The 27,037-nt window shown below is 38.8% G+C and overlaps 1 protein-coding gene across 1 annotated transcript in view; it reads right to left on the reverse strand.

Moving 5' to 3' along the window:
* The window catches only part of PIK3C2G (phosphatidylinositol-4-phosphate 3-kinase catalytic subunit type 2 gamma), a 202,528-nt gene that overhangs the window by 49,367 nt on the left and 126,124 nt on the right, over positions 1-27,037 (reverse strand). The window contains exons 22-25 of the mRNA XM_077178127.1: positions 26,336-26,472; positions 24,015-24,184; positions 10,115-10,271; positions 5,672-5,781 (exon numbers count right to left, since the gene is read on the reverse strand). Coding sequence (XP_077034242.1) covers positions 5,672-5,781; positions 10,115-10,271; positions 24,015-24,184; positions 26,336-26,472 — 574 coding nt within the window. The remainder of the gene's footprint in view (positions 1-5,671; positions 5,782-10,114; positions 10,272-24,014; positions 24,185-26,335; positions 26,473-27,037) is intronic.

Here is a 27,037-nt window from a genome sequence, read left to right on the forward strand (position 1 = left end):
TCAAATAAGAACAGAAGTATGAGTTGTTTTCTCCCCCTCTCTGTTTTGCCTGCATGCAGTCCTCTTTGCCAGGATAGAAAACATTAAGCAAACCTTATTACATGTAATCAACAAAGAAATCAAGGCCTCTTGGCTATTCTGTGTCTCCCCAGCAAGGTGGAACAACTCTGCTTGTGGCTCTCTGCATTTTCTTTCAAGGGCAAATTGGCTTGAGGAAACCCTTTTTCCCAAAAGCTGGTTCTTAACTAAATACGGGAGCAATGGGGTACATCAAACCTGTGTGTCTTACTTTTTTGAGATTTTGCAGTTTATTTTTGGCCTGGATCAGTTCAGTGACCCAGTTTATCACATTGTGGTACCCGACTCCCCTTTCTGTTGGCATTTTTAAAGTTGATCCTGAGGACCAGTGGTGGAAGTTTCTCCTTGAACTCTCCCAGATCCCCATACACCTCCTTTTCCCTAGCCACATTAAGCTTAGCAATAGTTGAAAGCAGTAAGGTCATGGGTATTCTCTGTAAAAATCCTCCTCTTGCTCCCTGGCCATTACCACCTTTACCTGTGCCCAAAGCTTTGCCTTCACAAAGGTGACAAAAAGTTCCTTATTTATTTGAGAGCTCTGGTAGCCCAGGCTGCATAGAAAATTAGTGCCTGATGGTCTAAAGATTGCTAAACTAAGTGAACAAAGAGTATTAAAAGTCCAGGTTAATCAGAAGAAAATTGGAAACTGTCATTAACTAGAGTAACATTAGCAGTGAATCCAAATATTGCCAACACAGTTTTCAGGGAGAAAAATGCTATTTTCCACATGACAATAACTGTTTACCATGCAGATTGGTTTCTGACCTACTTCTCAGAAAAGAAAGTTAAATATCTGGGATTATTGGAAAGTAATGACTTTCTGCTTTCCACCTGCTGAATTGACTTTGAATTTCAGATTTGGCTTCTTTCTTTCTACAGAGCTGTCAAATTACAGTATCAGGTAAAACATGAACAGACTGTCTGGCTGCTTGTGTAAAAGGAGATGGATGAAAAGTTTGGCTGATGTTTTCACAAGTGCCTAGTGGTAGTTTGCCACTTTAGTTTTAGGAAGCAGACATTCCTTATGGGACTTCTGAGGGCTGGTGCTCAGATTTTTCAGGACAAACCAGCCTTTATACACAGCACATACGACCATTATTACCACCTAGTTTTTAAGATTTTAACCTTGGTGGATATTTCTTTATCTTTCTTGATGATATCCTGCTTCTCATTTCCATCTAGGCCTGAAAATCATTTAGAGTATAATGAGCAAAATTTATTTTCATGGGATTCTCAGATGTTAATGGAGAGTGTTCCATTTATAGTCCACATTTCCATCCATGAATTCACCAAGCTCCATTTTAAAACAAGTTGAATAGTATGCCCTCATATTAATAGAGTTTTCAACAATATTACTGCTTTCAGCAACAGACCTTTTATAATACAAATCCCTCAAAAAACATAAATTCAAGTGGGAAGTCTGCCTCCTGTTCCTTCGGGGCACATACACCACAATTTTACAAACTACTTGGACAGCACTGAAATAAAGTTTAGGGTTGTAGTTTGGTCCATTCCCTTTCAGATGCCACCAACTGCCTCTGTGTTTCACCTTTTTGAGAAATTTCTTGCTGAAATACCCTCAGCCACCTGAGAAACAGAGTTGACTGATCAATTTGAGATCAGAATCATGTTTTGAAAGGAGTTACTGTGGATTGTCCAGCTCGGAGCTGCTGGCATTTGTGGTTTGGAGCCGATGTGCTTGACCCGAGCAGAGACAGGTACCTAAAAAATGAGTCCATTAATAACTAAACAAAGCAGCTGACCCAAGCAGCACTCCCCTCCATCAGGCTGCTGAAGATATGCACTGTGCTCCCCTGGTAATTGTCAGATCCACCCTGCATCTCTTATTCATGGGTTTCTGTGAGTGGGTTAGATTGCACACTGCAATCAATTGAAATCAACTCCATTCATTGCATTAGGCTAACTTTATGCTCTTAAAACCAATTTTAAATACACATCCCTGTGCAGGCACATTAAAAATGTCAGGCAGCCTGCCCCACCATGGTGACATTTGAAGACATCTGCAGAAAATCATAGAGGAAATTTATATCCAGAGGTAAGATGGGTTTCCAGCTTCTGATAAAACTGTGCTGTCAGGGGAAGAGGAAAGGAGGGAGGGGTAAGGATCAAATTGAGTTTCAAGGATCAAACCGAGTTCAGGGCAGATGCTGGAGAGACAAAGATGTTTCATTTGGCAGTAGGTGCACAGGACTGCCAAAGAAACACAGAAACTCTTGTTTAACTCTCAATTGGTGTATTGTTTATCCACAAGTGAGGCTGTGACCTTGCAGAGGGCTGTGAGGCTGAACGCTGCTGCTCATCAGCTCAGAACAGGGGACTGACCCCATGTGGGAAGGGCTGCACACAAATGACACCACAGACTGCTGCACATGACTTAAATCAAGAATGAGAGCAAAGGAATTCAGTAAAACACAGAATGTTTTAGGAGCCTGGAAGGGGTCAGTATGTTACAGTCCAAACCCCAACCCAATTGCTCTGCTGGCCAAAGAGGTGACGGCAAAGACCAAATCAACATCGTTCTGCCAGGAGCTTTTGTGACACCATTCATCATTTCATGCTGTTCCTAAACAACACTAGGGCCAGTGTCAGTGTAATTGCTAAAACCAAACTCAGGGAATTGCTAAAAGCAGCCCATTTCTACAGAAATACAGAGGAATGCTGTTCTCCTGTTTCCACTAGCAGAAGATTGGGATTTTCTGTGGACACGTTATAGGATTGAATCTGAAAGATTACAATAACGATCCTGTACTTAGAACAAGAAACACCTTTCTGTTGGCAACATTTAACATTCCAACTCTTCTTGTCTAGAAAAGAGCTTGTAAAAAACAATGAAGTGGCTTTGGAAGCAATTATAGAGAAAAAGGAGTTACAAATTGCAAGGGATTTGAGAACTACTGGAACTTGTGCTAATAATCAGAACTTCCAATTTCCTTGTCTTTCTAAGGGCAGTTTGAAAAATAGATACAGGAATAAGCCGAAAAGTATGTAACAGACTTTTTATCCTATCAATATTTTGTATAAGAAGGAGATAAGGAATAAAGATGATGTAGCTCACAAAAATCTCAATATATTTACATTCCTAAAGCCAAGTTGGAAATTGTTTTTTACAGAGGGGAAGTCTCTGCATGGATCTGGGTATGAGGTCATCCCAAAATCTTTATTTTGAAAAATGCCTGGATACAATTTCCAGAAGTTAAAATCCTACCAGACATGAGCCATGATATTATTCCTGTGCTCAAACATGTTGAAATGTTAATTAATTTTTTGAATTAACAGAAATAACATTCTAATGAATAGAAATTAGAATAAAGAAGAAAAGAAAGAGAAATGAGATCCATGGAAATTCATGAATCAGTGTAAAGGGATTTTCTTGCAAATGAGCACATCTAATAGAAACAAATCCTAAGAATATTAATGAATAAAATATGCACTCTAGCAATATCTGTCTTTTCTATGTGATGCAATGATGGACAATAACAAAGCTTCAGCATTTTCAAGGAAATTGGAACAATAGCTCTGGAGTTCACAGGATGCATTTTAGGAGAAAAAGCAGTTTCAAATAAGAACAGAGCCCACAGAACAGCTAATTTGTTGGAATTGAGTGGAATTTCCTTCATTTCCTTAGCACCATCACTAAGAAATCTAAGGGGAAGAAGGACATTCTGGCTCCTGAGTCCTACCTATAGTGTCTGTGAGCTGAACAGGATTTCCTAAGGCTAACACAAACCTCTACCAGGCATCAAAGCACACCAACTCTTCCAAATTCCATATTCTTTTTTTAAAATGTTAGTATTGAATGGGATTTGCTTCAAGTCTCAGCTTCACACTAACAGTATGGGTCTTGTCCAGGCTTGTTCCTTTCTGAAATTATTCTGAAAATGTTCTTTTCTCATGTCACTTTATGTGGCCTTGCTCCACATGCTTTGGCTGAGGAAGACTGCAGGTGAATTCCCACCCTGAAGTCCCTAACTCTCAAATGAAAGTGTGGAGATCCAGCTCTGGCCTGAACCAAATCGTCATCCCGACTCTTCCTTAAGCAAGGCTGCAGTGATGCCATCCCATAACTGACTGAACTGGAAGCTGATCCTTTCCACCTCCAGAGGGGCACCAGCTCTGAGCTTTGCATGCCATTGATGCAATTTTCACTCTGAAAACACTGATTTTCCTGCTTGTTTTTTATATCCCAGCCCCTTTTCACTAACTACACAAAGTGGGTATTTTACCCACAAGAGACAGACACAACCACCTGAACTAGTTGACAGAATCAAGACTTCTACAGTTTAATTAGAAACTGCATGCTTCCTATTTCAAGTGGAAATTTAAGTCTGTAATTTGGGAATATATGAAATTTTAAAGGAAAGGATAAGGTAGGAGTTGATGGTGAATGTGAAGCTGTAATTAAATTTTAAAATATAACAATCTTGCTAAGGGGCAGGAATGAAAGCATATGAAAAAAGCAAGTGCTACAGGAAAAGGAACTTAGTGCTATGCTGTGTGTAAAGTCATGGAACAATAGTTTTGTTTCACAAGTTTTTCTCTTTTTTTTTTTTCTCAGAGAAATGTCACCCTTAGAGTCTCTAGGTCTCTGCCCCAGCCTTCTACAAATTTGCTGCCTTGCTCCAAACTTGGTTCCTCAGATTGTAGCAGATTCTAGTGCATAGAAAGGAGACATATAAACAGCACACTCTTAATTTCCCAAGACTTTCATCAGGTCAGAGGAGTCTGGGTCATTTTCCATGTGTAGAGGGTGCCCAGGGAGCACGAATTCATAGTTCGTGGGAAATGATGGTGCTGCTCAGGGCAGACCCTGACAGGAAGATTTTGCCTCATGCTGTGCCCAGAACTGCTGTGGGTTTCCAGTTCCAGAGAAGTCTGCACTCCATCTACAGCATCCTCACAGCAACAGCTGGAATTACAGGTGATGCAGAGCTGAAAGATCAGGACTGAGGTTCTTAGACTGACTTTATGCACACCAGCTGCAGCTCCTCCTCATGAATCCCCAGGTTTCATTATCCTAACACAACTGGAGCTTTAAATATATCTATATTCACACACAAGGCTTTTCTGTGATTGATCTGTTGATCCAAGAACCAGCACAGTTTTGCAGATGGAGAAACTATGACTAGCAGAGGGAAAGCAACATCTCTGAGGCAGCACAGAAGGTCAAAAGAGGAAGAGAAAAAGGAGAAAAATGCAGAAATTGAAGGCTCTCACTCAGACTATTAACAGGTTGAACCTCTTTAAGCAGTCTAAACCCATTTGCATGTAGCTGCTGCATTTAAAAACAGAGAAAACACTTGATACAAATCAGGATGGTTTCACCAAGAAGGCCTAAGAAATCTCCAGGCACTGAGTAAGTGACTTGTTACAAGTGTACCACAAATGCACAACTGTTTCTTCCACAAATTTGAGGAAACTGGTTATAATATGCATAAGGAATGACTTTTTAAAAGTAAACACGTGAACATAAATTATCCTTTAGTGTAATTTCCCTGATTAAGCTTCTAACATAGGAGCAAAATTGCTCCATGCCTGAGGAAGACAAGGTTTCTGGGAAATATTCTGTTTTTACCTTGTAAAGTAGCTTGTAGCCTGGAGATCTGAGTCCTGAGGACGGAGGTTATCATACACATATTTCAGATCCTGGATGCTCTTCAGCTCAGGCAATCCTGCATGCAGCATCTAAATGTAAATAATATTAGATCATTAGTCCACTGTTCTATTGAAAACAAATTTAAATGAAACAGGCCCAAGTGAGAGAAGGAAGGTTTTACACCAAAACAGTCTCGTAGAACAGTTTTGCTGATCTGAAAAGTGATTCTGATGCTAGAGAAATGCCTGGAATAATAAAGTGAATATACTGCATTGTAAACCTCCACACTGAGGCACCTGGAGGAGGCATGGGTCAGAATCAATGATCCATTGCAGTTATTTATTTTCTTTTCTGACACCATAACCTCAAGGTGTGCATGGCTAAGCCTTCTTCAGATCCTTCTAATGGACATAAAGGGAAAGTGACCAAATTCAGCCACCTGAACAATAGTAAGCAGATTTCTGTGGTTTTCTTAGCCCTAATTCAATTTAGCACAACATCAGCCTCTCATTTGTAACTCCTGTTTCCACCAGCTCTGCTCTGGGCTCCTCCTGCAAAGGGACCACAGATTCACTCCCTTTACAGTCAGAGCAGTGATGCCTCACGTTTAACTTTTATATTTTTCACATTCTGTGCTGCTTTAGTGTGTGGGTCTGGGCTTCCTATCAGGGGATGGTGAGCTCTGTGCACAGAGCAGGGAGACAAAACAATTCCTGCTCTAGCTGGGCACCAAGGACAAATGATCCAAATCTCAGCCCCAAGAGCACAAACACCGTGGGCTGGAGAGAGAAAAACAAGCAGGGTGGGACTGCAGGGGCTAAAGCTGGAATGGGACAATGAACTGCAAGATGCAAATGGAGCAGAACTGATCCCAGGGAGAGACCCCGTGCCCGCTCGTGCATTTTGGGGCCATTTTGGTTCATCTTGGGTGCAGCCCTGGCTGGGCTCTGGTGCTGCCCAAGGTGGATCCATGGAGGAGATCCCTTTTATAAATCCCTGCTTTATTCTTTAACTCCAGCTAGTCTCTGTTCTAGGTCAGCCTTCTCCAATATGCAAATGGAGCAGAACCGATAAAAGCGAGAGACCCCATGACCTGCTGTCCATTTTGTGGCCAGTTTAGGTTATGCTGCCCAAGGTAGATCTCTTTGAGGCCTCCTAATAAATCTCTACTTTATTCTTTAGCCCTGTCTAGTCTCAGTTCTAGGTCAGCCTTCACAAGACATCAGGAGAAGAGCTTCTTCAGACACTGATTCATGGCAAGAGCCCTGAGTGGGCAGTGAGAGCTGCCCTCTGGAGCAGGTATCATTCTCCATGGATGAGGGACAGAGCTGTTCTAGTTAGCCAGATCAGATTCAAAAACCAAATAATATCAATATTCCCCTTGCAAAGGAAAAACTTGAGGAGATTAGACAGCCCAGTGTGTCCAATTGCCCATGCAGCTCTCTCCAGGCATTTACAAATGTCAACAACAATAAAATCTACTCTCTTCAAAACCTACTGATTTTTCTCTGCAATCACAGCAAGTTGAGAGTGATGGTTTTTTTTGTGTGTAATGCAGAAAAACATCACTCCTTCAGATTGCACAGATGGAAATGTATCTGAATTTGCAGTCTCTACTGTGTATTTTCCATTGATATTAATGTCTAGCTCAGACAGAAAGTACCACTGAGTTTTTCAAGTAACAGCAAAGAAAAAAGGACACACTGATTTTATTTTAAGGTTATTCCTTCAAACATTCTCAACATCTGTACATTTTCTTTTTGTTATTATGAGGAAAATCTTCCTCAGCCCATTCCAAGCTACCACTGGAGAGTTAGATTGCTGTCTTCACAGAGTTTTGACTGGCAAGGAGCAGAGAGACAGAAAGCTCAATGAGGTGAATTTAAGTGGATTGACAGCAAGGACAATAACAATATTCAGCACTGAAGGACACACAGTGCTATTTATAAATATACCTTCAACCCATTTATAAAAGATGAGAACAACTTTTGCCCCCTTTGGATTAAAAAAAAAAAAAAAAAGTTGTTGCATATTGTTGCAAATTAAGCTCCTTGCCATTCACCAGGAAAGGGAGTGATAAAGTCCCTTTTAATAACTTTCTATATGAAAAAATATTTTTTACAGTAATGGCGTTTGCATTTCTTTAAAGTAGTCAGAAGGTGTTTGTGTCCTGCCTTCACCCTCTTTGTAATAGTTCACATCAAATCTTTAATGAGAGCAAAGCTGATGAACTACAGGCACTTACACAGCTGAACTCTGCCAGAAGACTCTTGGGTCTCCCACAGATGTTTCTGCTTTTGAAAGTGATGGAAACTTCATGGATTATTTCTTACTCCCAGTAGCAAATGTCAGTACAGCTTTAGAGACATGCTGCTCACCACCAAGAAATAACATTAATTCCCAAACTGGGCCAAAAATCCCTCCATTTGTTCATAATCATGTTTGCTCTAAACCACTAATTGTCACTGATCACCCAGGGTACAATTTACTATTCTGTGAGAATTCTGTAAACTCAATGTAATATTCTGTGATATACTGTTTTTCAGTCTTATTTTAATTTTTTTTTGAACCATGTTTTACAAATAGCATCTGGGAAAACAGAATGTGGGAGTAGAATTAAAGATTAATGATGCAGGTTTCCAAACAGGGAGAGAAATCTTAGACTTTCACTGATACAAAGAAGCAGTGATTAGTTTATCTTACCCCTCCATGATGACATCTGAAATTCTGTGTGGAAACGAATTCTAAGTGGAACTTCAAAGTCTATTTATTTTTTTCCAGAAATGACCAATGGAATGGAATAATTTTAATTTTTACAATTTCTGACCAACACCCCACTTCAAGTGCAGAAACAGGCTCACCTTTCCAAATATTACTGGCAAAATCAGGTGCCCTCAAACTGGTCTTGTTTGTTTAACTCTTTTAGCAATGAAGAGCTCGTGGATGGGGTGTGCGTGTGCTGCCAGTTATTTTTCACTTATGAAGTGCAACGCAACTGACTGAGCTGCAGCCCACTGACAAATATTAATTCACATCTGGATGCTGACTTTCAGCTCAGCTCTGTTACCTCTGCTAGAAGATCAGCAGGAACAAAAGATGCAGCCTGTCCTGAATAGAGACAAACCTGAGCTTTGGCCAGGCAGAGAGAGCTATTTCAGAGCTGCTGCTTGGAGCATTTTCCTAACAGGCTCTCTATTATCCCAGGGTAATCTGACATCATCATCTCTGCCTCTTGCAGAAAGAAGGACAAGGAGATGGGGCTTTATTTGCCCACACAGTTTTAGGCAACCTGTTCAGAAATCCTGCAGGGATTACTGCTGTGGATGAGAACAGGCTGATCCTGAGCTTTCCAGAGGCTCTTTAACCTATTCAGGATCTCCTACGACCCCACCCTGCACTGCTTCCAGAGGAAAGTTGTGCTTTATGATGAGAATGCAGTTTTGTGCACCTTTGTGGCTACTAAGCAGCAAGTTCAAGAGATCTGGAGCAATCCTTCCTGCTCTGTGGTAGAGGATCTCTCTCAGAATCCCTGCATCAGAATCCATGGACAAGATGGAAGAGGCAAGGGGAGAGACTGCTTCAGTTTCTATCTCCCACCCCCATCGAAAAACTGAAGATGGTAAATTGGTGTTTACAGAGCAACTTTTTGGCTGTACCCCAATCTCAGCAGCTCTGTTTATAAGGCCGTGTAGGCTTTTTTATGCACAGACCACTCCCTTAGGTTGTGGGGCCCTGCACATAAATTCTGGATTGATATCTTAGCCAAGCATCTTAGCAAATATTAGTTGATGTCATATTCTTGTTGTACCCATGAAGAGGAAAATCATTAACCTTTCCCACACAAGTAAATAGAGGCATAAATCAGATATGGAACTTGCCACAGCACATAAATCAGTAGGAATACTTACTGATAAAAGCTCCTTTAAAAATCTATACAAAAGAATTTAAAAACCTGTGTCAATATGGGTGCTGCCCTTTATTTCCTGTGTTTGCATCCTAGGGAGGGACTGTGGAAACGTGCAACCCCCCCATTGTAAAGGCATCACTAAGTACTGTCAGATCCCCCACCCTGTGAAATATTTAGCTTACTTTGTCTTGTAAACATGAACAGGGATGGTAAATTAAGACCTAGGAAAAGGGCTCAGTGAAATTCCAGAATGCAAAACTTTCACCCAGCTTCTTTTGCAGATTTCTGCTATTTTGTAAGAACCAATGCATTATAAAATGGAAAAGACACCAAGCAGCTTAGCTTTCCTTTTCTCACAAAATATTACTGAAAGTGACCAGCTTCTTTGCACAGGAAGTGCAGCACCTGGGCACCTGATACCTCCTCAAATCAAATCTACTGGAAGCAGCAGAGAGGTGGGGAAAGGAAAGAGAACCCCAGAAATGGACTTTTGTTTTCATCCTCGAGCTCCTTACCATCTCCAGCAGGTTCAGGAGTAGCTGGCTGTGTTTCCTGACTATGTTATAAGCTCGACAACAAAGCTCCACAAACTCCTGGAAACGCTGTGGGTTTTTCCCCCCCTCTGTTATGAAATACTCCATCTCTGATGTGAAGATGAAGGGAGCTCTGTCCCTGCAAAAGAGAACAATTACCTGAGAAATTTCACCCAAAATAGCTAATCATGCAAGACAGTTAATAATTGCAACTCATTATTCACATTTGTGTTTTTCAGTATTACCTTCCTCATTATTTCATCTCTTTCTCAGGGTGGAAATCTCTATTGCTCTAAGTGGACAGAGATAAGTTTGACAGCAAGAGCTTCTGAGTGAGAAATCCAACAACTGAACAAGTGTTTTCTTCTGGTTCTGCTTTGCTTTTCTTTTTAAACCCTCATTGCTTTAATTTCTTGACTCCATCCTGAAAGTGAATCTGGAAACAAGTTCTCTCTTGGTATTGAAATATTTAAAAGCTGTTCTCAAAGAGGGTGGGTTATAAATATCAACTCCCTACTAGGCAAGAAGGGAATTTAAGAAAAAACCCTACACCTCCACAATCCAACAACAAGAAGAAAACCCCAAGGTATGATGCTATCATTAAATATGCACCATTCTGAAGAGATATTTCTGACTCGGGTTCAAAGGGAATATAAATACATTGTCTTGTTTTCCTTACAGTTACTCTGTGTTCACCCTTGGGTAAATAAGGTGCAGAATCTGACAACATGGATTGCCTTTTTTTGTAATCACCAGCACAGTTTGTGGCTATGGCATGCTATTGCAGAAGAAAGCAGATGAGCCAGGCTTGTCCTAACAATCCTATCATTCAATAGTTCCAGAAAGGTCTGATAAACTGCATCCTCACACAGAAAAACCTACTGCAGTGATTTACTCATCCCCACTGTGTACACAGAACCATGTAAACACATCAGAGGGCTCTATTCCAAGGCAATATACAGTGTGTTAACCCTTACTTCAAAATAATTTTAAATAAACTCAGTGTTCTTGCCAAGTTCAAAAGCAGAAATAAATTTCAGGATGTCTATTTCTTGCTAAAACCTCAAACATGGGCTGAGTCAACCCATTGCTTCCTGATACATTCATAAATGAGACAGATGAGCCTTCCTGGGAGTTTTCCTCATCTTCCCATAAAAGTGGCTGTCTTACTTTGCTGCAGAAAGAAAAACAAGTTGTCAGGTGATTATAGACTACAGCTGGAAGTTTAAGTCACAACAAATGCTCGGGTGGCCTTCCCACTTTTATGTTTGGAAAGGCTCCATGGCAGCCAACAGCGAATCCACAGCTCCCATGGTTGTCTTTCACCTCCAAGCAGTGCGGGCCACTGGGGTGGTTTTTAAAAAAAGATAAAATTATTCAATACAGCAAAGTACTACTGGGCATGATAAAGTTCCACAATAAAAATTCTTACCCTCCACTTTTTTCTGTATAATGTAAGATGTGAATTCACATTTGGAGAGTTATGTTAAACTGTTACACAGTTATTCTGGAGTTTTGTGCTGTAGATCTCAAAGAACTACAAACCTGTGTCTGTTACTGATTTCTCAGAGTTCAGGTTTGCCCAGAACCTTCTTTCACTCACTCACTTGTCTTTTATCTTATTCTTTATCAGTGGTATTTGAATATATTTAATAATATATTAATATATTAATAATATATACTATAAATACATTAATATGAATACATTAATATAATAATACAGAATATAAATATATGGCATAATAAATATTATTAAATAGACATTAAGTGTTAAATAAATTGATACAATTAGAATAATGAAATTCAATTTGTGGAAGCCCATAGGAAAGAGAGAGAGATATAGAAAATTATCAGTGTTAACACCTTGATGTATATGTGGATAGAAGGCCAATCTAAATCCTGATTTGAAAGCATTTTAGCATCTTGAAAAGGCCTAAGCCCCAAATTTGTTCCTGGGCAAAAATATTCCAAATCAAAAAACTACCACCATAGATATGCTGCATTTTGTTCAAAATTCATATTTGATTTCTGATGCCCAACTGCATTGAGACACAATGACACCAGGAAAACACAGCCCTTTCTGAGCCAGTCCAAGTCTCCCACACTGAGCTATTTGAGCTGAAAATAGATACTGCAATCAGAAATTACTTTCCTGGAAGAAATACAGTGTTTAACATTGCTGGTTTGGGCTGTGGGCCAATGTCCCCATCATATAATGACTGCAACATTAATCATTTCTCTTACTGTTGTTGCTAAAGGATCTGTGTGAATACATGACTGATATTTTAATATTTTTAGTATTTATAAATTAATTTTATTTGTGGGACGACTGAAATCAGTTTTACAAGGTTCTTAGATTTCTCAGTATCTTTTTTAAATCTTTAAATTTCTCAGTATGTTTTAGAGCATATTCAGTTCTAGGGCATTAGGCCAGTCCTCCCTTGTCAACATGCAATAGATGATGTAGGAATTAGATTTCCCCAGTTCTGTTTAAGGTCTTTTACTATCAGAGCCTCTCCCTCAAGGTAAACCCTGAAAAACCTGGATGCTGAAGCTCCAGAAAATAAGCTGGCTGTTCACAAAGGGAACACTTTGCAATGCAAATAAAAAAAAAAAATTAGAACATGGGAAAACTTAGAATATGGGAAACAAGACCCACTAGAAGGAACAACACAGCCATTTCTCACAACAGCATTATAAAATAAAGTTTCAGTGGGAAGAGACACTCCCTGAACAGCACATAAAGGATTCTGGAAAACCAATTGACAGGATGAATGTCTGTGCACAGATGTAGAATGTTCCTTGCTGTTTTCACAAACTCCTTTGGATAATAATAAACCAGAAGGGAAAATTCTCCAGCAAAATTACAAATAGCCAAGTCCAGTCACTGTCCATCAAGAAGGGAAAATTTACATCAGCAAATACAGGCAGTTTCAGCCTCCAGAAGGAGAAAAGCAATGGGTGCCCTGTTGCTGCCTGTACCAAACCCTGTGAAAATGGTGCAGCTCTGAATTTCTGTATTTAAACCAGGACAGCTTTAACGGGCAGATTTTCTGGGGCAGATTGCCAAGATCACATTCTATTCAGGCTTTTATTCAGAATATAAGCAGTGCATCCAAAGGCCTGGTAACAACAGCCTTCACCTGGACCTCTATCTGTCATCACACAGCTTGCTCACGTGGACTTACCTAGAAGTTACAAACATTAAATACTTTTTACCCAAAGCACCCTCAAGACCACAGCTAAGGCCTACAATACTTTACATGCATGTTTGATGACCAATGACTGTGCAACAGCCAATGGGACAAGACCCTCCTGGCCTAAAATCTGTACTGATACAACTTGCTGCCTCCATCAAACTGAAGAAATGCCTGGCATCAGTTTAAAAAAAACCTGCTATGATGAAGTACTTCCAAGGAAAAGCCTTTCACCATATCTCTGTAGACCAAAAGCTCTTTTTTTCTTATTTATGGTGTGCTAAAGAAATATGGAATTGAAGCATTGTTGAAAGACCTCCATGTGTAATTATAATGTCTGGTACCATTATTTTTTAGAAAAGAAAAGCCTCACTGAGAGAAATAGTATGGCTTGAGATTGACCAAGGATGTACAGCCAATAAAGCCCCCAAAATCATTAAAGCTACCTTATCACATCTTGCCTACTCTTTTCTTTCCTTCTTCTTTTCCCCCTCACTACAGCCCTAGATGAGATTAATGAACCCTTTGGTTTTAGAGTAGAAATCAGTCAAAAAGGCAATACTCCTGTTTATGACAGTCTGATTGCAATCCTGGACTTTAAAGACTTTACTATGGCGGTGACAAAAGAGTTTACTCAAGCCATTCAGTGAGAAACAAGGCTAATTCATGGGAGGTTTATTTTTTTTTCCTTTTTTTATTGTTTTTTTTTTTTTTTGCTTTTAGAGATTTAAGATTTTCATGAGAATGTGTTTTGCAGTTCCTCTGGAGATTATGAATGTTTGGATGATAAATCATGAGAGGGGAAAAAAAGGAAACCTCAAGGAAATGAAGAGATCATCGCACAAAAATAAACTTGGTCTGGGGTGATGGGAACATCTGCTGGGACTTCACTGTGGGCTGGAATTATGCTGCATTCCAAGAAAACTAGTAAGAGCATCAAGATTTGATAGGAAACACTAGATGTAAACTGATTAACAAAGCTTTTAAGGTCAACAATGGTTTTAGCTCTTCCTACTCTGAATCTCACTGTACAGAACATTCAAGATTCATACACAGACTTCTTTTTATATTAAGCAGGAAAAACACATGAGATAACCAACAACAAATGATCTCTGCTCTGCCCCAAAATAAGCTTCCCAATAGTGCACTTACGGAAAAGTCCAAGTCGCGCTCATTAATAAAATGAGATAAATCTGCTGTAGTCCAAGTTTTCACATGGACAGTGTGAGAAACCACATAGAACTCTGAAATTTAAAAATCAGCTGCTCAGCACTAAAATCCACCATGTATTCCCTGACTGCTTTTAAAATCATTTTGTCTGAGTCAAGAGTAACTGATAATATTCAGCATGACTATGTGGAATTTAGATGTATCCAATAAAATAGGAAAAGCTTTTAGGGAGTGCTTGACTGCTGACATCCTTTGCAGAAAAAGCCAAACGCTTATTGAAGAACACAAAAAAAATGAACATGAGTGCTTATTTCTCTAAAGCCAAGTGAAAATATTTAATCATAGTAATCATAGACATTTGTAGACACAGTAAAAAGCCATAATCAATGGCACTCCTTTTATATATTAAATAATGAAACAGGGAACAACCATACAACAAAATTCATCACCAGCAAACAAAGAAATATGCCTGGGCTACAAGACATGCTCCATTTTTCTTCTTATCAGGACAAGATCATAAACATGCTTCTGGCATTCTTATTTAGCCTATTCTCAAAGATTTTTATGATAGACTTCTTCAATCTCCCTATCAAATATCTGTTTCAGGATGTTCCCTCACAGCATTTTTTTCCCCTAATGCCTAATCTAACTCTTGCTGGGCTTTCATCTTATTAATTCTTGCTCTTTCCTAAGAGAACATGAGGATCCCATCTCCCTTACAGCAGCCTCTAAAGTATTTGCAGACTATTACCATGTCTTTCCTCAATCTTCTGTTGACAACTGCTTCCACCTTTTCTCACAAGTCTTGTATTTCAGATGTCCAATGATTTTAATTGCTTTTTTTCTGGTCTCCTTGTAATTTCCCTGGGCTCCTTATCTCCATTTCTCTAAAAGTAAAAAATGTTAAAAATATTCCAGGGGAAGCTTTCCCTGTAAGTGCAAAGGAAAACAAAAGGATTACTTCAAATTTCAAGCTTCTCTATCCAATATCTTATAATCAACTTATATTTGGCTGTGGTAAAACTCTCAGATCCCTTTCTAAAGTCTGCTAATCCAAACTTTCACCACAAAACCTTGTACAAAGGGCCTCTACCAAAAAATGAACAAACACGTTCTGTGTCCCATCATAATGATACTAATGAAAATACTGAAAGATGCCACATGTAAAGATGGTCCACTTAGCATTTATTAATTCATATCCTGCCAAAACTTGAAAGATTTCACTAAACTGGACTAAGTCACCAACATCATGGTGGCACTTGCCTGGGAGGAGAGGCTAAGGAACCTGGGTTTGTTTAGCCAGGAGATAAGAGGTTTTCAAGAGGCCAAAGGGGATTTTCTTGGATCTACAGGAGGCTCTAAAACAGATGGATCCAGGCAAGAATAAGAGAGAAAACTGAACCAGCTGAAGTTCTCACTTGCCATTAACAAATATAAAAAAATCCTCACTATGAGAAAAAGTAAATATTGAAACAGGTTGCCTTGGAAGATTATCCTGGGAGGTTTTAAGATTTAGCTGGACACAGCCTTGGGTAAACTGGTATGAATTTAGTGCTGACCTCATTCCCATAACACAGAAAGATTTCTAATGCCCCAAGTATCCTTGGCTTAAGTAACCTACATGTCCTGGGCAATTAAAACTCACATCTAGTATTTTTTTACCTACATTCTTAAACTAAATTATCAGGCCTATACCAGATTACATGGCCTTAACTCTATATTGTGCCATTTCTGCTGCTGTTTGAGATATCTACTGTAAGAAAATATTTCAAACTACAAATCTGAAGCCTCATTTCTGATTGCAGTTTTACCCACAGTATTTTTTATATGATATATATATTTCATATTATAGATCTGTATTGCATATTATATGTGTATATACATATATATGTATAATGTCTACCTTTAGGCAAAAAGCATTAAACTAGAAAGAATTCCCTGAATTCCTTAGGTAGATAGTTCTTAAACTATTATGGTCTCATTTATTCATTAAGTTAATTCTTCTTTTATGCGTATCAAGTTGCTAATATTTTTTTTTACTATCACAACCTCAATGCTAGCTCTTCAGTCAAATCACTGTGTCGAACATACCCACTATTTTGATCAGCCCTGAAAGCAGCATTCCACACACTGGACTATCCTATTCTGAAAGATTCATGTATTCCTGTCAGTAACTGAATTGGTGGCATTGAGATTTAATCATGTTTAATAGATACAGTTTGAAAACAAGCTGTAGTCCTTGTCTAAGCTAAGGGTTCTGGTTGATTTTCTGCTGACATTGAGTTTTCCCCTGTAAACTGAGTCAGAGCAGCTACTCACTTGTGCCCCTCTGCCTGCACAGAATGTGACTTTACTAAAACCCCTTTCTCTGTGGGCCAATGCAAGCTGGTGAGCAGATAAATCCCAGAGATTTGGTCCTACCTGGTCCTGTAGGATTGCTGTGCTGACAGCACATGTCACAGCACACATCACAGTTAAGACAGCCACAACACACAGAGTGTCACCACACGATTTCAGAAAGTTTCAACCCAAACAGGTAACACCAAACCTCTTCAGAAGGCTTCAGGTGTCTGCCCACACAGAGTAACACCAGACAGCTTCAGCAGGCTGCAGCATCTGCCCTCCCTGTCCCTCAGCCCAGGCTTTTGTGCCCTGCTGCTGCTGCAGTGTCTCTCTGTGCCCTCTGGGGTTGGGCAGTGCCCCTGTGCCCTCCATGGCTCGTTCCTGTTAATGCTGCTCACCTGTGCTGCACAGCTGGAGCCAATGAGGGATGATTGGGCACAGCCCCACCCCAATCACCCCTGACTCTGTGCCTCCAAGTACAGGTCACAGGGCAGGTGACAGCTGAGCTCACACACGGTCACAGCTCCTAGGACAGACCCAGTACTTGCAGTGTGCTGCCACAGGGACCCATCTGGAACCCTGCCATGGAGCAGGGAAGTTGGCAAGGCTCATCATGGGAACACAGGAACTCCCTGGAGGCACCCCTGGATGGGTTTCACTGCAATCCCCAGTTCTGCCACAGCCTGAGCATAGGATTTATTCACTTAGGTCACAGAATTTCAACATTCTTGCAGTTAGCTAGAAAATTCCTGAGAAGATCCTCCCTGAAAGAAGATCTGCTCTGCTTTAGGTGTCTTGAATAGTTTCAGACCTTGTCCTGTTGCCAACACTGACTGGTAAGGAAGCTCCCCTGTGTCCTTTGAGCTGAGCTGGGCTCCTCCATTCTGACAGACACAGCTCAAGCAGCCTGCACTCAGCCACCAGCAATCAGGCTGCAAAACAACATCCAGGTGGAGCTCAATCCTTTCCACCCTTCACCTCCAATACCCACATTTGGCAGTGCTCAGTGCAGCATTCCCAATGCCTTATCTACCATTTTCTAGGACTACCACATTTTCTGTGTTTGCTAGAGTTTATTACCAACCCTATTGATGAACCACTTAAGAGTTAATTCCCAAGGACATTGCAGCAATTCCTCTTGTTAACAGAGATTGTTGGACAATTGCTTTTTGTGTCCTGACTGGCCCTCAGCAGTGAAAGAGATTTTAAAACTGGGACCTAAAAGGTGCCTTAAAAGAAACAGAACAAGTGGGAACAGAACAGAACATAAGCCCTACCCATGGAATATTCAGCTCACAGGCCTTTTCAGTATGAGATGGATATTTAGAAAACACAGTAATAGATGGTTGGAGGGCATTTGTATATCACCAGGCAAAAGAGAGAAATAAACCAGTGATGAAGAAATTGAATTGCAAAGGAATTCCTCAGGGCAGGGGATGAAATCCTACATGAATTAAATACATCAGCATGCTTTCCAGTTAAGGATGAAGGACAAAGGGTTAGTGGGCAGAACAAGCAAAAGAAAAAAAAAGAAAATAAAAAAAAGTAGACCAAGAAACAGAGATTAATTTAAAAGTGCTTGATGTATACTTGACTGTGTATGAGAAGAGCTTCCCCTGAATATAAATGTATGTTTGAGTGCATGTGAGAACAGCTCCTTTGAAGATAAAAAATACGTATAGAAAGCTTTCAAAGGAAGGGGTGATACAACACAATGTTTCTGATGGGAGCAGGGAGGAGAAAATACACATCCCTATGAACAGTTACACTTTGAAAAGCATAACAAATAAAACCATAATCAAAATGGACAGTGACCAGGATGTCTTTTCCCCCTTTTCTTTCTGTTTTGTTAAATTTCCCATCTGTGGAGCCATATCCTACAAATAAATCTCAGGGTGGCTAATAGAATGACAAGGAGGAAAGAGGAGAGAGGAGGGGAATTTGGTAAAAAGTCACTTAAACATCTCATTTGCAGCCAGTCTCCCAAAGCAGAGGGAATTCTGCTGATGGCTCTGGAAGCATCAAGCAGCTTCTCTAGCCCATGTGATTATTGACAGGAATACCAAAAAACTCCTTCAAAAAAGAGAGAGAGAGAGAGAAAGAGAGAAAGAGAGAAGGCAAACTAGGATCGAGGCTCCATAAAGCCAAAGACAACAGAGTGCACCTGAGCTCCCTGACTGCAGTTTGTGCTGTTCATGTGTTCTCAGACTCAGCCTGTGCTCTTGGTGCTCAACTGCTCAATTTGGGACAAATTTTTGACTTTCAAAAGTGATGGACTTCTTCTCTGATAAATTCAAGCCCCTTGCCACCTTGGAGATGGTGGCTGTTTCACCTACAGGTTTTTGTGCATTTTTCCCCTTTCATTCTTTATGTGGATGGCAGGATTTAAACATCTCTATAATCTTGTTAAGATCATTTGGGCTACTAAGGTGCTTTAAGTCATGAAATTAAATCTTTCCAGGGTTGCATCAGAGATTTTTGGAGGGTGGCATACAGCAAGTGCTAAAAGTGAATAGTGGCAAAGAACTAGGACTTACCATTTCACAGAAAGCAATAAATCCAGACCTATCATGTCAGAAAAATAAATATAAACTTCAGAGAATGAAATCTTAACACTGAAAATACCCACTAAAATCTTTCAACATCTAATACAGGTTGGTAGAAGTTTTCATGCACAAATTTAGGGAAAAAAAAGTGATTATGCTTTCAAGTTTTTACTTTCAAGTTTTTGACTTTATGTGAGTACTCTAAATAAAGTTTTAAAAGGGTAAAAAGCAAAAAGTAAAATGTGTTATTTTCAAAGTCTTCCTTCTTCCCATTTTACCTTTTTTTTAAAAAAAAGAACAAACCTTGATACAATAGAATAAAAAAATGCAGATAGCACTTATTTTCCATGTCCACATCCCAACATTTCTGTTTTAGAAAGAAATTCCTGAAAAGATTTTTTTTTATCAGCACTTTTAGTGAAACATTAACACACATTTTAGGTTGTTAACACTAAAAATGAAATGTGTTACTTTTAAAAGGAAAAGAGGCACTACATTTTTATGTACTCAGATGTTCTGAAATCCTTCTCAATATAATAAAACACCAACCTAGGAAGAAAGTGTGGGAAACATAATTTTCCCATATTTTTGGAACTTCCCTAATAACTGGAATTTCCCAAAGGAATAGTCAGGCTGCCTGTAGTAATTAACTTTGTAGAAGAAAACCAGCTTAGCAGATTTAAATTCTGGGAAAGCCATGCCAAGAGCCAGGATTAGTTTGGCAAAGAGACAAGAGGGTCTCTGTGATTCAGATCAGGGAAATGAAAAGGCCAGTGAGTGCTGGGGGTAATCAGGATGACTGGGTTTTTAAGGAAAAGAATGGACCCTGATGTTATCAAAAGGTGGATTTGCAGTGTGCCATGAGCTGCACCACTTTGTGTCCTGCCACCAAATCTCACTCTGCACATGCCTGAGTGGAAAATGACAGATGACAGAGCTGGAAGTGACTGGTAGAGGGGAGGATGTGATTGTCTGCTGAATTTTGGATTAGTTCAGTTAGCACAGGATTTAAATAAATTTTTGGCTGCTTAATTCACCGAGGAAGGGATGTTCAAAAGGAGCTGGTCAGAACTGAAAGGAAGGAAACAAAGGTGAGCAAAGCATGGCACGTAAAACCATGAGCCAGACACCTTCTTCCAAACCACTTGATCAGGACTGAACTAGTCTTGGATGATAATCTGGACAACATTACATCTATTTATGTGTGACTGGGTCTGAGATGATTCCCATAAGACACTCAATAGATGAAGAATAAGGCAGTTATATGAAGAAAGTAAACAAGAAATATTTCTTTGTACAGTTTGGAGAGAACCTGCAGACTTGCCTGTTTTAGGGGAATGTAGGGTCAAAAGTGGAGGCTGGGTTAGAGAATGAAAAGAGCATTTTATTACTGCTAGCAGAAGGTGTCATTCAGTGTGATTAAAAAAAAAATAGGAAGAGAAGATAATGAAATCTCATGGTTCAGTAGGAAAGTTCCCTTTGGGACTTGGGGAATAACTCTTCTGCCAAGCTCTCTGTTATTATGCTATTGGTTAGATAGATCATAAGTCTGCCTCAAACACCTCTGAAATATTAGCTCTAGATGATGCCTCAGGTTTTAGCTTTTATATTTATCACATTCTGTGCTGCTCTATGGTGTGGGTCTGGGCTTCATATTATGGGATGGTGAGCTCTCTTCACAGAATAGGGAGACAAAACAATTCCTGCTCCAGCTGGGCACCAAGGACAAATGATCCAAATCTCAGGCCCAAGAGCACAAACACCGTGGGCTGGAGAGAGAAAAACAAGCAGGGTGGGACTGCAGGGGCTAAAGCTGGAATGGGACAATGAACTGCAAGATGCAAATGGAGCAGAACTGATCCCAGGGAGAGACCCCAGGAGTGCTGGTGCATTTTGGGGCCATTTTGGTTCATCTTGGGTGCAGCCCTGGCTGGGCTCTTGTGCTGCCCAAGGTGAATCCATGGAGGAGATGCTTTGAATAAATCCCTACTTTATTCTCTAACTCTGCCCAGCCTTCTCAAGGCAACATAGATCCATGGAAAGAAGGGTTATTGGTACTATTTAAAGTATTTACTGAACTGTGAAGGCAGATGTAGAAAGAAAGCTCCTGATTCCTCTCCCCTCTCACATCAGGAAGAGCTGATTTTTGACTTGAAACCAAAACTGAGCAGATTTATTGGATATCATTTAAAGATGAGGGCAGGAAATAGAAAAGTTTACTAATCCCCTTTTTATGGTCTTTACAAGTCAGGAATGCAAAAGTGAGCGTGACTGGATGAATGTGTCAGCTCCACCAGGTTCTCTGGAGACTCAGATTGGGTGAGCCCCTAGGCTGCCAAAGCACTTCTGGAACTTCACTTCCATCAGAAGGAGGACAGGATGCTGCACAGGACCTATCATTGGGAAGTTTTCTGAGGAATTAGATTTTTGTAGTGGCAAAGAGCACTCCCTGAGAGCAGGAAATGGACAGCTGTGGCAATCAGCTTGAAAAGCTCTGTAAGAAATGATTGTTTTATACACTTTGAGGAGGGAATCTTTGTCTGTAACCCTTCATTGATCTGCACAGATTTCATTTTACACTCATACACAAAAAAGGTTTGTATGATGTGTGTAAACCCCAAGTAGAGAGATTTGTATCAGATGCTTTGCATTCTTTAAAGCTCATTTAGACCCCCAGAAATGTATGTAAAATATCTACTGTACAACACTCCCCAAGGGTCAGCACTAATAATTCTTAGATTTGGCAGCATTGTGCTGCTGTTTTTTTCAATATTATTTTAGAGTATGATATTCTGGGAGTGCAAAAAAACCTCAAATAAAAATCTAACAAGAACTCAAATAAAAGTGCAATATAGGAGCTGTTAAAGAAACCAGAGGCCAAAGCTGTTTCAGGACTTGCCTTGTGGGAATTAGTAGATACAACTAGCACTGAGAGCTTCAAATTTTGAGAGAACCTGAATTTTGTGACCTGTAAAAATGTGATGTCCCTGTGTTATAAATAATATGTTACATTTTATGAAGGGGCATACAACTACTAAGAACAATAGTCATTAATACTGTATCACTAAAACATTAATACTTTATCTGCTCAGTTTCCTGTGGGCTTGAGGAAAACAATGATTATTCCATGGTGTTTGCAACCTGCTCTTGTGTGGGAGACCCAATCTTCCTAAGAAATCATGGGGGCAGTCCATGAATGGAGGTCCTAAATGTGCGATTTTATTCTGTAGTTTAAAAGCTACACACTGCATTGAGAAATGGGCAAAGAGGCTGATGTTTGTGGAAACGATTATATTTTAAGTTTTCATAGATTTAATAAGAAAGTGTAAGATAACTGAGCTGTAAAACAGTAACATTAATATTTATTTTTATTATTGCTATTACATAATTTAAATTTGGTTGTTGTGTCCCCTCTTATATTTGCTTCATCCTGCTGTTCACTCAACTAGGTAATTTTTTGTTTATGGAAAATTACTACTCAAGGAAATCCCTGCTAGGTTCCAACAGGAGTTTTGTTATGGAGAAGGATGCAGCACTTGAGAAGGAGTGTGCATGAGTATGTTTTTATTACTCTGCTCTGCTTTATTCTTTCCACAGCAAATGAGGGGGATTAAGGGTACATATCTTGAATGATGGACGATAATTCTAAGCACTGCAACTAAATCTTTTGACTGCTTGACTTAGAAGTACTTATTATCCTCATCAGTTTCCCTCAAAGCAATACTCCCATGCTGTTATGTCTGTCTAACACCCTGAGATAGTCTGGAGCAGGAAAAGGCCAGCTTAACAAAAAAAAAAGAACAAAAAATAAATAAGAAAATTATCTCAAACCTAATTTCGATAGTTGTTCTGGAAGTTTTCAGAAAACATGGATGAAAGCATACACAACTACTCATCACTAAAAGGGATCATTCATCCATTCCTTACTTTGCTGTAAAAGCTCCTTCACATTATCTTATCCTTATTCCATTTCAATTCATTCCTTCCTTCAGAAAATGTTCACATTAGGAACATGGATACATGCTCACATTGTTTGATTTATCCTCAGCATGACATAGGTACATCACACCTACCAACGTAATCAGCAAAGTAAATTTGCAAAGCAGCCCCTGAGCTCAGTGTAGTTTGATGTGGAACTCCAAAAGATAATGAAAAAGTTTGCAAATTTACCCATGGAGGCATAATTTAATTATTCTCCATGTCCATGTGGAAAATTTGGTTCTTTCTCTGAATGTGGGAAGAAAGCTGTCAATTAGACAGATATATGGATTTGGATCCATTTTAGGGACCCTCCTCTTTTGGGGAAAAACAAGCAATTGACATCAGAATTCTTCTATTCTGATCACTACTGAACTACATCATTCAAATTCCTGACCAAACAAGGAATTACATTTTTCTTTTACACTGAAAAGGGATCTCCAACATCTTTGAATCCTTCTCCAGTCATTCCTACAATTTTTAGAAGCTTCAAAAAACTACAAAAACACGTTATTTTGGAAAATACAGGAAGGAAACAAAAAGAAAGTGTAATCTCATTTGTATTTTTTTTTTTAATGGGAGTTGATAAGGCTATGAAATTTCAGACCACTGCTTTAAAGTTTACTGTGTGTTACTATAGATACCAACCTTCTGATGCTTCCAAACATCTGTGCATGACCCAAAAATCTTCCAAAATCTATGTGGAACATGTGTCCAGCTTTTGTCAGCATGATGTTGTCACTGTGTCGGTCACAGACGCCCAGGATGAAAGTAACAACACACCAGCCAGCACAGGAATAAAAGAAATTCCTTATGGCCTAGTGAGTAAAACAAAAGCTTTTACATGAAATACCCAGATGTATTTGTGATAAACAAATAAAATTGTGTTTAAAAACAATAAAATAAATATTTTTTAAAATATTTTTTTAAATGTAATCTTACATATCTTATGCTTGTTGGTAACTTGTTAAACCTGTAAAAAAAACCCAAACAAACTGTTAAACCTTTTGAGCCTGTTAAAATTTTACCAGGCAATTTTGAAAAGAGATTCATGAGTCAGGTCTGAGTAAGAATGGTATAAGCATGGCACTAAAAGATTTCAAAGTTACAGTACAAGAACGATTTTATGCATGAGGTTTTCACCTTTTCTGGAAGTCTACAGAAAACTTTAAGAAAAAAAGGTGCTTAAAAAAAAAAGCTACTTGGCAGGAAGTTGGCATTTTCTATTCAGTGTTCTGCAGGCATATTGCAAAAGAACCTGTTAGGAAATTATTTGCAAATAATTTTGCACAAATAATGCACAAATGCAACCATTTGCTTTGTGAAGGGTGCAGGCTGCTCTACATCCACTGCACTGTTTTGTACCTCCTTTGATTTTTTTCTCCACAACTCAGTTCACGTCCCATGACTGTAAATCACAATGTATACAACACCCAAACCATCCTAATCTAGATCTTAATGTTTTTTGGACAAAACCTGCATTGGCCAAGGCAAATGATTATTTAGGCTTTCAGGAATTCCCTGCAGATGCAAGATGCCACCTGCAAAACTTAGGCCACAGCTCAAGAGTTGGCTGAATTTTATGTCTAACTGTGCTACTTACTCACTGTGATGACCTTGGATAAAACACTTAAACTTTCTGTGATTTTGTTCACCCAACTGTAAAATGAGGATATTAAAGCTTGTCCTGCACCAGTTTTCTGGGCACCTTAGATCCAGTACTGTGTGAGTAAAAAATTATGAAGGAGTGAAAAAAGAGAAAGGTTCATTCGCTAGCAAGCACAAAGGGAATGCATAGCAGTAATTTTATGCATTTCCTATATAATCCGATCTGACTGCATTTTATATACTTAAAAAATTGGAAGAAATTGGGTAGGAATTGGTTTTAGAATATTCCACATGAATGGTATTTTTTACAAACAGCAGCTGCAGCAAGAAATCAAGTTTTCACTCAATAACTAGCAGTGCCTCTCTTTTGAATTGAAATGTTGTCTACATTTCTATCATAAAACTGTAAACACAAATATTGTAAAAAAAACCCCATTCTACACATATTGCTCCTGTTTAATAGAACAAAATGATATGCGAGGAATTCAAGAGTTTGTAGTCAAAATATTGATGAGAAAATGTCTATGGAATAATTACAAAATTACTAAACTCTACCAAACATATTTATAATACACACCGACTAACAAACTGCTATAAAAGCATTTCATTCTCAGAGAGCTAAATACTCAAAGCACTCCTTAAAATTTAAAATTCTGGCCCCTAATTTATCATTTAAACTGAAAAAGGATTATAAAAAGTGTCCCAGAAACACAAAAATTGAAAATTTTTTCAGGGCCTCAGAAAATGATCACCCAACAAGGGACTAATAGAAAAAAAAGAACCGATAGAAAGTTTTTCTTGGAAAACCTTTGCTTCTATAAATAAAATTTACAATTTTTTGGCTTATGCAGAACATCTAGTTTCATAAAATCAGGTGCCTACCATGGGATCTCATGAGAACAAGTGATATGAAAAGCATGAGCTTCTGTATTTTGACTCTGACTAGGTGGTTTTGATAAAACACCTTTCTGCAACTCTAGGTATTGGCCTGGTCTTTCCTAAATACAGGAAATCTTTATATGGTTTATACAAAATAAAGAATTTAAAGAGCTAACCTAAAAATATTTTTTTTCTGAGTTCAAGACACTTTCTGTTTCAATTTATCTTCACTTTGCAAATAAATTTCAAAACATCTCTATGACACACGTTTATAGAAAATGCAATAGCATGCACCTGATAAAAAGCAATATTTCCTCAGCTAGAGAGGGGCATTTAAGTGGATTCCCTGCTTTCTCTGCGTGAGACTTGTTTGTCTCGTGTTTGAACCACTCATTTTTGCTGCCTGCTGTAGTTTGGTTCTTTTTTTTTTTTTCCCCCGTGGCATAGCATGAAATGTGTAATAAGCTTCATTATGATATTACCTCTTGGTAACTTGATTCCAGAGGATGGTGATGGTGAAACCATTTTTTAATCGTGTTTTCTTTCAATGGTCCTATCAGCCCAGACTCCCTGTGGATCTTTGCTAGGGTGGTAGCATCTGGCACCATCTGCACCAGTCCTAATCAGATGGAAAAGAGTTTGCATTAAAAATCCTCAACTTTAAAAACACAGAAAAACAATGCATATTGCCATTTGTTTGATCATTCCATGCAGGAAAAAAACTCCAAAAAAACCATGAAGTTAAAAGCTAAAAATAACTAAGTTAAAATAAATAAATATGTTTAAAATGAATAATAAAGAAATAAATAAGTTTAAAGCTATAAATAAATAAATAAGAAAAACCTAAGTTAAAAGCTTAAAAATAATGAATGCAGCACAAAATGTAAAACAATATGTATATATGTTGTTTTAATCTTACTCTTTGGAAATTAGAAATAAAAGGGCACTGAGTGGAAAGGGACAGTTCTGTGAAGGAGAAAACAAATCATCAATAACAATATTGTGGATATAACTGCCTCAAAGTACGAACAAGGTGAACGATTTAGCAAGATTCAAAGTGGGTGGAATATGCACAAAACTAAAAAACAATTAAAAGTAGGATCTGATATTTAATAATATATGTAAATATTATATATAGTATAATATATAATACATATTATAAATATACTTTTATATATTTTATT

The sequence above is a fragment of the Agelaius phoeniceus genome, chromosome 5 (genome assembly GCF_051311805.1).
Source record: "Agelaius phoeniceus isolate bAgePho1 chromosome 5, bAgePho1.hap1, whole genome shotgun sequence".
Taxonomy (NCBI): domain Eukaryota; kingdom Metazoa; phylum Chordata; class Aves; order Passeriformes; family Icteridae; genus Agelaius; species Agelaius phoeniceus.